This window comes from Chlorocebus sabaeus, chromosome 20 (genome assembly GCF_047675955.1).
Source record: "Chlorocebus sabaeus isolate Y175 chromosome 20, mChlSab1.0.hap1, whole genome shotgun sequence".
Lineage (NCBI taxonomy): Eukaryota > Metazoa > Chordata > Mammalia > Primates > Cercopithecidae > Chlorocebus > Chlorocebus sabaeus.
The window spans coordinates 81822359-81834653 of NC_132923.1; the positions used below are offsets into that span (position 1 = coordinate 81822359).

Here is a 12295-nt window from a genome sequence, read left to right on the forward strand (position 1 = left end):
GATGTTCTGGCCAGCTGGGCCCCGAGGACGGCCCTCACCCACACCACAGAGGGCAGAACACCCCCAGCTGGGCCTAGGCAACTCATAGAGTCGTGAGCTATAATAAAATGGGATTAATTTTAAGCCACTAAATTTGGGGTGGTTTGCTATACAGCAATAGATAAATAGAACAGCCTTCGACAATGAACATCTGTTGAGTGCCTACTGTGGCCCAGGCACTGCACGAGACTCTGGAAAAGGCACAGCATTTTTGTCTCTGGATTCAGGGCCTGCTAGGAGCCTTTAGCTTCCTCCCCGTGCAGTCTGAACCAGGCCTGAGCAGGAGCACGTGGCGCTCAGTGTCGTCTCTGCAGAAACGGCATCAAGAGCAAGGCTGATGCTCTCGTAGCTGGGTGGAGGCCAGGGGGGCTGGGTGCTGAGCAGGGCATCCTTTGGTGCACTTGGCTCCAGGGCTTCCTCCATAGGGTATGCAGGTGGTGTTGGGGGCCCCTCGGCCACTGGGAAGCTCACAGCTTCCTCATAAGTGGGGATGTCAACCACTTTGGGCGTCCTGCCGGAACAGAAGAGAGGCTGTTAACAGGGGCTGGGACAGACCCTGCTGCCTGCCAGGGAGACAATGAGAAAGGCTGGGGGCAGAGAAGTCTTCACACCCTGCTCCAAGCCTTTGCGGCTCCCCAAGGCCCCATATACACAGTTGAAACTTGGCGTGAGCCAGCCCCTTTGGCCCTCAGCCCTCCCGCCACCCCCTCCCTGCTCCATAGAGTTAGTTCCCTGTATGTGCCCCAGCACCTCCTGGCGCCTCCTAAGTCCTCTCTGCAGGGAAAGTCCTGCCCTAGGGCAGTGACTGAGAGTCCGGGGGCTGAGGGTAGGTGCTTAGGGGTGTTTGTTGAAAGATTGAGTGATGGTGGTCCATAGACAGAAAGACTCCCACCTATTGAAATATCCTTTACCAGATCAGAATTGGGATGCTCAGGGCAGAATGGGAGACCTCAACTCCTCTGCCCATCTGGATGCTTTAGATTTTGATATGATGTCTGCCAAGTGATTATCTTTACGTGCATACCTCCAGGGATGGAGAGCTTACAACTTACCAGATCAACCACTTCTATCTCTGGACAGCTTTACTGTCCTGTAACTCTTTTCTTGTCCCCACCCCTGGCCAACTAAACCACCCCACAGGGGCTTGAGGCAGAGACCAGGTTCTCTGCGGCTCCGCTGACCAGGTTCTGCAGGCCAGACCCCGAGACAGATCACCCACACCCCCGCCAGCCTGAGGCTGATGGGAATGAGACCAGCTGTCGGCCCCCTCAGAGCCCTGGCGGGTCATCTCTGGGGATCCAATGCCCCTTCCCCATCTGGGACACACAGTGGGGAGTGGGGTGGGAATGTCACTGATCCTAGGTGTGGGCTGCTTCTGCTTTGGGGGTGATCCTGAAGGTCCCTTCCAACACTGAGGGTGGTTATGAGTCTGGGCACTGGTGGTTCACCTCCCTGCTTGGATGCATTCCTGCTGGGAGATCATGGGTCTGTAATTCCATTCATGGGGCCTGGTTTCCTCACCTGTAAAATGAGGAACAATAGTGGCACCTGCCTCACAGGACAGAGTGCAGGTTAAATGGGCTCACGCAGGGCGGCACTCAGTGCCTGGGATGTAAGTGGGGTTACGAACAGAATCTCAAGGGGCTCCTGTGGGGAATGGGTGGGAGAGTAAAGCTTATCACAGGCCTCTAAATGGCAGGCTCCACAAGACTCAGAGAGGCTGAGTCACTTGCCAGGCTCCTCGGTTTGGAGCTGCTGGGAAGCAGTTTATTCCGCACCTGTGGTCCTACTGTCTAGACCGAGGAAGGGCCAATGGCAAGAGACCAGCCGGGAGAACAGAAGAGGCAGTAGATGGGACTCAGCTCCAGGGGCTGATGGAGGGGCCCATGCTGGGAAGCTGCTGCTGCCCCTCAGGTGAACGCCCAACACCCACTGGAGACCTGGACTTTCTCTGGCAATGTGTCTTCTGGGCCCACTGCAGCCCCACAGCAGCCTGCTGGGAGGCTCACCGCTCCCAATCACAGACCAGGGTGATGGAGCAGATTGATGGGACCCTGGATTTGAACCCCAGACTGTATGTCAGTACAGGGCAGGGCACCAGCCAGAAATCCCTGGGACACCGGCCAGGAGTCCCAAACATAGAACTCCGTGTCCAGTGCTTCCACAGATTCTCACAGACCTCGCTTCCTTCTCTGGAAGACAGCCCAGGAAGCTGAGACGGTGCCTGTCCTCACCCTCCTCTAAGCTCCCAGCATCCTTGCAGATGAGGGCGGGATACATAATATTGCCCCTGGAAGCAGGCAAGTTGGGTTCTATTGCTGTGTGACCTGGACCACATTCACACCTTCTCTGAACCTCTTTCTCTTCATCTGTAAAATGAGGATAATAATTCCCCTTTCAGATTCAGGGGAAGAAAAAAATGAAAAACAAACGTTTCACAACACACAGAAAAGTGAGAGTAATTAGCTTCCAGAGGCCCATCTCCTGCCTGCTCACCTCCCAGCCATGCCCCGGCCCCGCTTAGAGGCCTGGACACGTGAGACAGGCTTTGGGTAGGCCTGGGGCCATCCCAGCAGGTGACAGCTGGCAGGGCAGGGCACAGGTGCCAGTGAGCTCTGCCCACAGCAGGAAGTTTGCTTAGAGGGCAGATGTGAAGCGGCCCTCACACCACCTTCTGCCACCTTAGTGGCCAGCTGGGCCCACCCAGCTCCGAGTCGCCAAGGTCACGGTCGAGGATGCCAGAAACTCAGTGAGCAGGGCAGCCGCATCAAACCCCTCTGAGAGCGGACCCCATTCATGGTGCCTCTGGATGTGGCGCCTCTGCAGCTGTGTGGGGCAGTCCTGCCACAGTGGTCTCCCTGCACAGGAAGTGCCATGGAGGCCAGGGCTCGCCCTAATCTTTGCAGCCTGGTTGGGGCAGAAGACCTGGGCCTGGCACAAGCTCCACTGCCCTTCAGCTGAGTCAGGCAAACCCAGGAGGAGTGGGGCAAAGGATGAAACACAATTTGCCCAACACTTAAGTTCTCTAATCTCCTTTCATATTCACAACCACCCTCGGGGGTAGAGGCCCACACCCATTTTATGGATGAGTAAAGGCCATGTGTCGGCTAAGTGGCAAAGTCCCAGCTTCGTCTGACAGCAATGCTCAAGCTAAGTCCACCTCTCACACCTCTCCCCCAAGCCACCTCATCTCTCCTTACCTCAGTTTTCTCAGCTGTCAAATGGACCCAATCCTTACACTTACCTCATAAGCAGTTGAGGCTCAAATCTAGTGGGCATGAGGGTGCATTGTAAACTAAAACAGGAATAGCAGAGAAAGCAGGTGTGTGTACCAGCTACAGCATGTATGCTTCCCTAACTCTCATCTCATCTGAGCCTGACAGCGATGATAGGGAAAAGGTCTGTCACCGCAGCTGAGAGATGAGGTGTCAGACACAGCTTAGAGAGTCTAAGTAACATCCTCAAGGACACACAGCTTCTAAAAGAAAGAGCAGGGACTACTGGAGGCCCCACATCCAGTCACCTCACTAAGGGGACTTACACTGAAGATATGAGCTTCCTGAGGGCAGGGGCTTTGTCTGTTTTGCCCGCTGTGGCACTTCAGTTCTCTGAATAGGACCCAGCGTACCTCCGTGTGCTCAATCAATATTAGGTACATGCATGAAAGAATAAGTAGATGAATGAACAGGGAAACCGAGGCCAAGAGGGGAAAGGACCTGCCCAAGCCATCAGCCCAGGAAGGTTTTGTTTCTGACCTGGAGTTACCCACAGCGGGCACCACCAGAGACCGAGGTGCCTGGGAGCAAGAATAGCAGAGTAGCCACCCATGGGGGCCAGGTGCTGGGCTCTGCAGGCAGCAGGGCTGGGCTGGGTCAGCCTCGGGACAGGAAAGAGCACCGCCAGCAAAAGCAGCCTCCTCGACCCCCCGCCACCCAGTTTCTGAGTCTACGACTTGGGTCTTGGAGCTCGATGGGCTAGGATCACCCTGTGGCCTCCTGGGTGGGCTTCCTCCCTGGCCCACTGGGAGTGAGGGCCAAGGGGCCCCACCTGCCAGGCGCAGCTGTGCCTAGACCCTGTTGCATCAACATGGCTGTGTGTACAGGCAACACCCAGCCCCCGCACACACATCCGGCTGGGTGGGAGGAGCAGGCTCTGGTCCAGAGCACCTAGGGCCTGGCCTGGTTCCAACTGACCACTAACTCACTGTATGACCAGGTAGGTCCCTTGGTCTTTCTGAGACTTAGGCCTCTCATCTGAGAAGTGAAGGGTTTGGCTGGAGAGTCCCCAAGGCCCTGCAATATCTAACACTATGAAAATGCTATGTAAATAGTTGTTATGCTGTACTGTTTAGGGAATGATGAGAAGAAATCAAAGTCTGTACATGTTCAGCACAGACACAATTCTTTTTTTCAAGTATTTTGGATCCATGGTTGGTTGAATCATGGATGCAGAACCCACAGACAGAAAGGGCCAACTGTACTGCATCATCTCTAGCTTTAAGAAGGCACAGGCTGGTAGCAGGAATGCTCCTACATTCTTTGACTCGGACAACACTTTCCCTCTTAACACAGGGAGGAAGAGCGTTCAGGTCCCAGGTCCCAGGCCAGCTCACAGCAGTCTGGCTTAGCCCCTCACACACAGGGATCCAGGGCTTAGGACTGATGTGGGGGGAAGAATGCCAGCTGTGCAGCCAGCAGGCTTCTGCCACTTTCTAGCTATGCCTCCCCTTCCTTTTCTGCAGACACAACAGTCATTCTTACCTTGGAGGCAATAGAAAGAAGGACAGGAGGTGATGTACACAGGCCCCTGGCACATAGGCACACTCTGTACTTTGTTGAATAAATAAGTACATAAAAGGGCATGCATAATGCATGCATTCTCAACAGGACAAACACTGGTTCTTGGGGAGGGTAATACTCTTTTTATGTATAAAGCACAGATACACATATAGAACATAAACAAATACACAGTGTATCTGGGGTATTACAATTTCGTGGAGGAGGATTTGGGGAGAAAAAGAACGTCTAAGAAGAATGGCACAAGGCAGGGTGGGGAGACCGATAATGAAAACAGAAGGTTGAGAGGCGCTGTCTTCATGCCACACTTTGTCCCCATCCCCATACCTTTGTGCATGTTCTTCTGCCTGCCTAAAATGCCTCTTTTCCACCACGTCCACTAGAGGAAAAGTTGACATTTGCTATGCACCTGCTGTGTTCCAGGCACTGGGCTAAAGCTCAACATACATATCTCATTTAATTTTCCCAAGTGTCACCGGAAGTAGGGAGTGGGCGTTGAGCATAGACTCTGAGGCCAGACTGCTTGGGTTCAAGTCCTGGTTCTGACACACACTAGCTGATGTCCTTGACTGAGTTACTTAGTGTCTCCATGCCTCCATTTCCTCCTCTACAAATGGAATTCATAACAGTAGCTACTTCAGAGGACTGCTGTAAGGATCAGCTGAGGGAGTATGGGATAGCACTTTGAACAGTGCCTGGCACATGGCTGGTACTGTAGAGGGGTTTGCTATTATTGCTGTTGCTATTAGTCCTTTTTATTTCAAATGACGAAGTTAAAAAGTTTAGGGGGATTGCATGATCTACTCAAAGACCCACTGCTAGTTTGTGATAGAACCAGAACAGGGTCCAGTGGGTCTGACTCTTGTGTCTAGGCTTTTAACCCTCTGCTATTCTGTCCCATAGCAAGCTGAGCTCAGCTGCCACCTCCTCCAGGAAGCCTTCCTGGGTTTCTCCATGTCTTTAGAAGACATGCCTCTCTCACACAGCACTACCTACTCCAGTTTGTCATCATCAGCCTCTGTCATAGGGCTTTAAACTCCTTCAGGGTTGTACTGATCAGCTTCCATGTACCCAGGGCACAGGGCAAAGCCTGGTCCAAAGGAGGAACCCCATGAGAATTTGCTGGAATTACAAATGCTGGTTGGTGGGCTGGTGTGACTGGGCCCCTACCTGTGATCCCCACCCGCTGCCCCACCCTGCCCTGCTGACCTGCAGCTCTCCTTCTCTGAGGACTCCACAGTGAGGTAGTACAGGTCTCTGGAGAGGTGATAGAGGTCCCATCGGGGTGGCCCCTGGGTGCTGGCCTTGAAGGACCACAGCAGGCCAATGAGCAGCAGCAGGCCACCTGCGCCGCAGCAGATGAAGCTGACAGACCTGAGCAGGGGGCTGAGGCCCTTGGGCACCGGATGCTCCGTGGGTGGGGCCAGCTGGCCAGGCTGGGTACTTGCATCCCCTTCACTCCACCAAGCAAAGCAGAGCGTCCCAGCTACCAGAACCACTGTGCCGCTGACCGTCATGCAATAGCGGAGGGTGGAGGCCGTGTGGCTCCCGTCACACATCTGGACACAGAGAAGGAGGGAGAAGAGGAAATGGGCCATATGAAAGGTGCTGGAGGCCAGGTGTTAATCCTCAGCTGCCTGAGGTCACTGTACAACCTTGGAGAAGTCACTTAACTCCTCTGGGCCTCAGTTTCCTCATCTGTGAAGTGGAGATGATGTCCCTGACTTTGCTGGGCTATTTTGAAGGTCAGAGGTAAACATGTATCAGCACTATGCCTGGGACATCACACCGCAGAAGCTCAGTAAGTGTGACCGCTTTCACTCAGGGCCTCCCTCCAGGCCTCAGGGGCCCCATCTGCCTGGTGGGTCGAAGACTCCCCACCCTGACTACCACACAGGAAGCTGGGAAAGAGGAAAGTGAAGGCGTGTGGGAACCTCTAGGCCTGCCAGGATTGGGGCTTGCTGGTTATGCACTGCTGGTTATGACTTCACCTGGTCACAATCTTGTGAGATGGACACTGTTATTGAACAGAGGAAGATACCGAGACCCAGAGCAAGTGTGAAAGAGGGGGTATTGAAGAGTCTGAGGCCGAAATTCACAACATAGAGCAAAACTTTGTGGAAAAATACGTTCTCCGGGTCGGGCGCAGTGACTCACGCCTGTAATCCTAGCACTTTGGGAGGCCAAGGCGGGCGGATCACCTGAGGTCAGAAGTTCAAGACCAGTCTGGCCAACATGGTGAAACCCTATCTCTACTAAAAATACAAAAATTAGCTGAGCATTGGCACATGCCTGTAATCCCAGCTACTCGGGAGGCTGAGGCAGGAGAATCACTTGAACCTGGGAGGCAGAGGTTGTAGTGAGCCAAGATCGTACCACTGCACTCCAGCCTGGGCAAAAGAGTGAGACTGTCACACACACACACACACACACACACACAGACACACACACACATATGTTCACTGTGGCCTTATTAATAACGGCCATAATTTGGAAAGTGCTAAAATGTTCAATTATAAAGAAATGGTGAGTAAACTGTGGCATAATCTCTAGAATGAATAATTAATATTAGCCCATATTTTTAAAAAAATCAAGCTCAGCACAAAGGTTTAACAAGAGGAGGAAACATTTATCACATCTTGCTTTTTTCAACTTAGTATACTAAATTATGTATACAGCGTTGTCTCAATTAAATAAAAGAATGCACAAGGGGGAAAAACTTGGAAGGGTCCTGGCCCTGGATCACATAGACGTAGGAGGCTGAAACCTAGGTCTGAGTTGTCCCCAAAGCCAGTTTCTAGGCTGCCCATTGTACCTTCCAGTCCCTGTACCTGTAACTTCCCCTTAGCTCCCCTCAAGGCTCAGCTCAGCCTCACCAGGGAAGCCTTCTCTGCAGACACTTTAACTTTAAACCCCTGAGTGTCCTGGGCCACCTTTGCCACAGCAGAAGCCTGTGCTTAACTTCTGCTTCACTTGTCCCACTCCGCGGTCTGTGAGCTGCCTGAGGGCAGGGTCCATATGGGCCTTGTTTACCACTATATCCCCTCAGTGCCTAGCACATAATAACTGCTCAATATATCCTCTGAACTGAGAGAAAGTGTTGCTGGATAAATAAATGCTGGTTGGGTGAAAATCCACCCTCAGTTGTGAAGAGCTAGGAGAGAGGAGGCAGTGCAGGATTCCAGCTGCCACAGCACAGGGACATGAAGGACAGTCCTGGCTTTGGTCCCCCCTCTACAGCTGTATCATGGGGTAAGCCCCTCACCTGCCCCGGGCCTGCTTCCTCATCGGATAAAAGGCAGGCTCTCTAGGAGGCTGCTAGGAGGATTTGCAGAAGCACTGTCTCCTCTTCCAGAGGCTGAGCCAGTGAAGCAGGTAGCGGGGGCCACAGACCTTACAGGGAGGCTTCAGTGATCACAAATCCCTTCCAAGTGGGGCTTGCCCAGCCAACGACAATATATCCAAATGACATACTGCTGTGCGGCCGCTTAAAGCCACGATCCCATGGGAGCTAAAGGGCATGGAAAATGTTCAAGATGTAGCAGGTGAAACTTTACATTTCAAAAGGGAATGTTATCAAATGTGTTTAAAAACACACACGTGTGTGTGTGTGTGTGTGTGACAGAATGTACACATGTAAAAGGGGGGCTCTGGGAGTGGACCTCAATCTTTCTGCACCCCTAGACCTCTGGATGCATATGGAGAAATTCCATTGATAAATGACCTGCAGTTCTCTTCCTGTGAATCTGTCCAGGGTGCAAGTGCCTCCTCTCTCCAGCTCAAAGCCTTTTCATGTAGGGACTATCTCCGGTCCCCCATCCCCAAAGTCAAAGAGCTAGGAGAGGCTGTCAAGAGAAGAAACCTGTTTGTGGGGAAAAAATTCAAAAAAACAAAACACACAAGCAAATCAAGAACAGTAACCCCTGCATGTATGTTATGGTACTCAGCAGCCCTTTATACCTAGCATTGCACCTGCCTCCCTATAGGGGCAGGCCAGAGGAAAAGCCCCATTTTATAAATGAGGATAGTAAGCCCAAAAAGGTGAAGGACCTTGCCCAAAGCCAGGTACAGCAGGGTTCTCAGCACTGGAGGAGTGCATACCTAGGCATGCCCGCATGGGGCAACCTACACTGCTTTTTACTTTCTATCAAACAATAGTTGCTGCTCATTGTGGAAAAAGGAGAAAACCACAAAAGAGAACAAAAATTAAAAAAAATACCGGCTGGGCACAGTGGCTCACACCTGTAATCCCAGCACTTTGGGAGGCCGAGGCGGGTGGATCACTTGAGGTCAGAAGTTTAAGACCAGCCTGGGCAACATGGTGAAACCCCGTCTCTATTAGAAATACAAAAATTAGCCAGCCGTGGTGGTGGGCACCTGTAGTCCCAGCTCCTAGGGAGTAGCTTGGGAATCACTTGAACCTGGGATATGGAGGTTGCAGTGAGCTGAGATCACACCACTGCACTGCACTGCACTCCAGTCTGGGTGACAGAGTGAGACTCCTTCTCAAAAAAAAAAAAGAAAAATACAAATCACCACTAATCTTGCCTCTCAGAGATGAGCACGATCGCCAGGTGGCTGTTTCTGTTCATTGCCCCCTTGTCCTGCATACAGGATGATGGCAGCAGCAGATGTGTGCTGTGCATTTATCAGGCTGGGCATTTACCAGGCTGGGCACCATGTCAAGCGCTTTACAGGTATCCCTTCACTTTATCCCCACAACAGCACTGTGTCCTAAAGACACTGTGGCCACTAGGGTGACAATTTCTCCACAATTGGTGACCACAATAGGGTGACAATTTGTCCACTAGGGTTACTGCTGGATTTGGACCCAAGTCTAGTCTGAGTCAAATCCCTGTGTGTGTGTACAGCTAGGTCTATCAGTATCTTTTAGTATAGAAAGTTGGGACCATGCTGCGAATAGATGTACTTGTCTTTGGCACAGGCAGCTCTCACTCTTTAGAATGCGTGGCCCTCCTTCCCAGCTTAACTCCTCCCAGGCCTCAGACTAACCCCTGCAACTGCCCTTTGCATGTTCTCACATGAGGTCGGGGTCATTTTCTGTGTGGGTCTTGCTCCTTCCATGTGGATCCCCCAGAGCAGGCAGGGCACATGCTAACCTGTCATCCTAGGGGAGTGGGGGGTTGAGAAGGTCAATGTCCACTGGATGAAGGGCAGCCTGTTCCGTTGCGCAGTGGTTGTTTTCCTTATTATTATAGGTCAGGGATGTCACTATCAGCAGGGTGTTCTCACCCAAACTCCTTTCACCTGGACCCTCTACTAGACCTGTGCTCCCTCCACCTGGAGCGCCCTCTGCTCCCATCCAGGGCCCTCATTGCACCCCTTCCCAGAAGGCTGTCTACTGCAGCTGCCCCCACCTCCCTCCAGCCAGACGGCTTTCCCGGAATCAGATGGCTCCACTGATCACTCCCTCTGACTACAGTGGTCATTCCCTGTTAGCTCTGTGACCGCCCAGCATCTCTGAGTTCAAATCCCTGCCTGCAAGGGGAAAGCAGGTGATGAAAATGAGATGGCAAGACAGCAGGCTATAAGTGAGGCATGGGGACACAAGGCTGGACTGAGGATGCACCCTGCTCTGACACTGGCAGGATCCAGCTTCTCCACGCCTTAGTGCCCTCCCCTGTAAATGGGCACAATAACACCATATTGCTTCTGAGAATGAGGATATATTAAAATAAATTTATTCTTATTATGATTATTTTTATTTCTACAGCCGCACTCAGTACCTGTCCCTGCCCTTCATCTTGCCCTATCTGTTCACTGGTGGCAGGGCCAGTCTGACTCTATTATCTGCCCCCTGGCATGGGCGCAGCATCCTCAGTAAAAGTCTAGTAGAAGGGCCCTGCTCCTGTCAGGAGAGTCCAGAGGACAGAGCCTCCCTCCTGTGCCCACTCCCGCACAAAGCCAGGACAGAACGCCATGCCATTCTCCATGTTCTACTCCATACCAATAAGGGCACTTTGTTTTTCTTTTTCTTTTTTTCTTTTTTTTTTTTTTTTTTGAGACTCTGTCTTGCTCTGTCGCCCAGGCTAGAGTGCAGTCCTGCAATCTCAGCTCACTGCACCCTCTGCCTCCTGAGTTCAAGTGATTCTCCTGCCTCAGCTTCCCAAGCAGCTAGGATTACAGGCGCCACCATGCCCGGCTAATTTTTGTATTTTTAGTAGAGACAGGGTTTCACCATGTTGCCCAGGCTGGTCTTGAACTCCTGACCTCAAGTGATCAGCCTGCCTCGGCCTCCCAAAGTGCTGGGATTACAGGCGTGAGCCACTGCACCTGGCCCCAATAAAGGCACTTTAGAGGCCGCTTTGTGTAAAGACCAAATTGTCCGAACAAGAGTTTCCCAAACCATCCCCAATTAAGGTCCTGAGTGCCATGGCCTCAAGCTACCCAGCAAGATAAAACCCAGGCAGAGCCCCGGGTGTCCACACTCTGCCCACCAAGCACCGTGACCGAGGTTAGGGGAAGGGGTCGGGGCAAGGTCGACGATAGAAGGGGCTGAGTGCCTGCAAAGGAGGGAGAAGGCCGTTTCCACCCACCTGGGGCAGGGCCATTGGGAGGCGGGCAGCAGGCGCTGTCCAGGTGCGCGGGGAGCGCGGGGAGCCGGGCGCGGGTGAAGGTGTGGTGGCGGAGGACGCCAGGGCTGAGCGACCCCGCCTGCGGCGACCCTCGGGTCTGCAGGAGGTGCGGGTGCTAGGGGCAGGGGCAGGGGCAGGGGCGGGGGCGGGGGGGGGGGCCTGGCCACTGCCCCCGAGCCCTGCTCCCCAGCCCGCAAAACCGAGGCCTGGATCCCGGGCCCGCCCGGGGCTCACCAGCCGCGCCCTCTGGGCCGCCCGCACCCGGTGCGTAGGGACCGAGCCAGGCCTCACCCCCGGCGCCCGCCCCGAGGGCTGCGCGCTCCCCGCGGGGCTCTGAGGCTGCCGTGGGGCGCCCAGGGGTGCGCGGGACCCGGGCCTCGCCCTCCACTCCAGTGGTGACCGCGCCAGCCCCACCTCTCCTCCGCGTCCTCGCCGAGACTCCGGGTGGCCTGGGCTCCGGGCAGCTCCAGGTGTCCAGCGCTGTCGCCCAGCCGGCCCCGCCCGTCCTTAAAGCGCCAGCACGATTGGGCTGGCGGGGACTGGGGTTTGCCAGTGCGGCGGGGCCCGGGGAGCGGTGGGGCTGCTGCTGACCGGAACGCCTTGGCGCGGATCCGAACCCTGGGTCCTGGGGGCCATCCCGCCCCCGCAAGCGCTTCAGGGCGGGCTTGGGAATGGAGACAAACTCCGAACCATTAGCGCTCAGCCGGACAGGGCTTAGGAGTCCCGAGCCCAGTTCTGTTCACCCCCATTTTATAGAAAGGGAAACTGAGGCCCAGAGAGGGGAAAGTCACTTGCCCAGGTGTTTACTGCGGACTGTGTTGACAGAAGCTGCTTTTTCTCAGCAGTCAGAGAGCAAGCCCTCCT

General features: G+C 53.9%; 1 protein-coding gene across 2 annotated transcripts; it reads right to left on the bottom strand.

Moving 5' to 3' along the window:
* Positions 1-98: 98 nt before the first annotated feature.
* TMEM61 (transmembrane protein 61) lies at positions 99-11957 on the bottom strand. Of its 2 annotated transcripts, XM_007978614.3 has the most exons (4): positions 11846-11936; positions 11393-11528; positions 6045-6394; positions 99-550 (listed from the first exon to the last, which is right to left on the bottom strand). In XM_007978614.3, the coding sequence occupies exons 2-4, from the start codon at positions 11405-11407 to the stop codon at positions 283-285; spliced, it is 633 nt and encodes a 210-aa protein (XP_007976805.2). In that variant the 5' UTR covers positions 11408-11528; positions 11846-11936; the 3' UTR covers positions 99-282. The 2 variants fall into 2 exon arrangements, with proteins under 2 accessions (XP_007976805.2, XP_007976806.2); XM_007978615.3 differs by lacking the exon at positions 11393-11528 and having other exon boundaries at positions 11846-11957.
* Between the last annotated feature and the right edge of the window lie 338 nt (positions 11958-12295).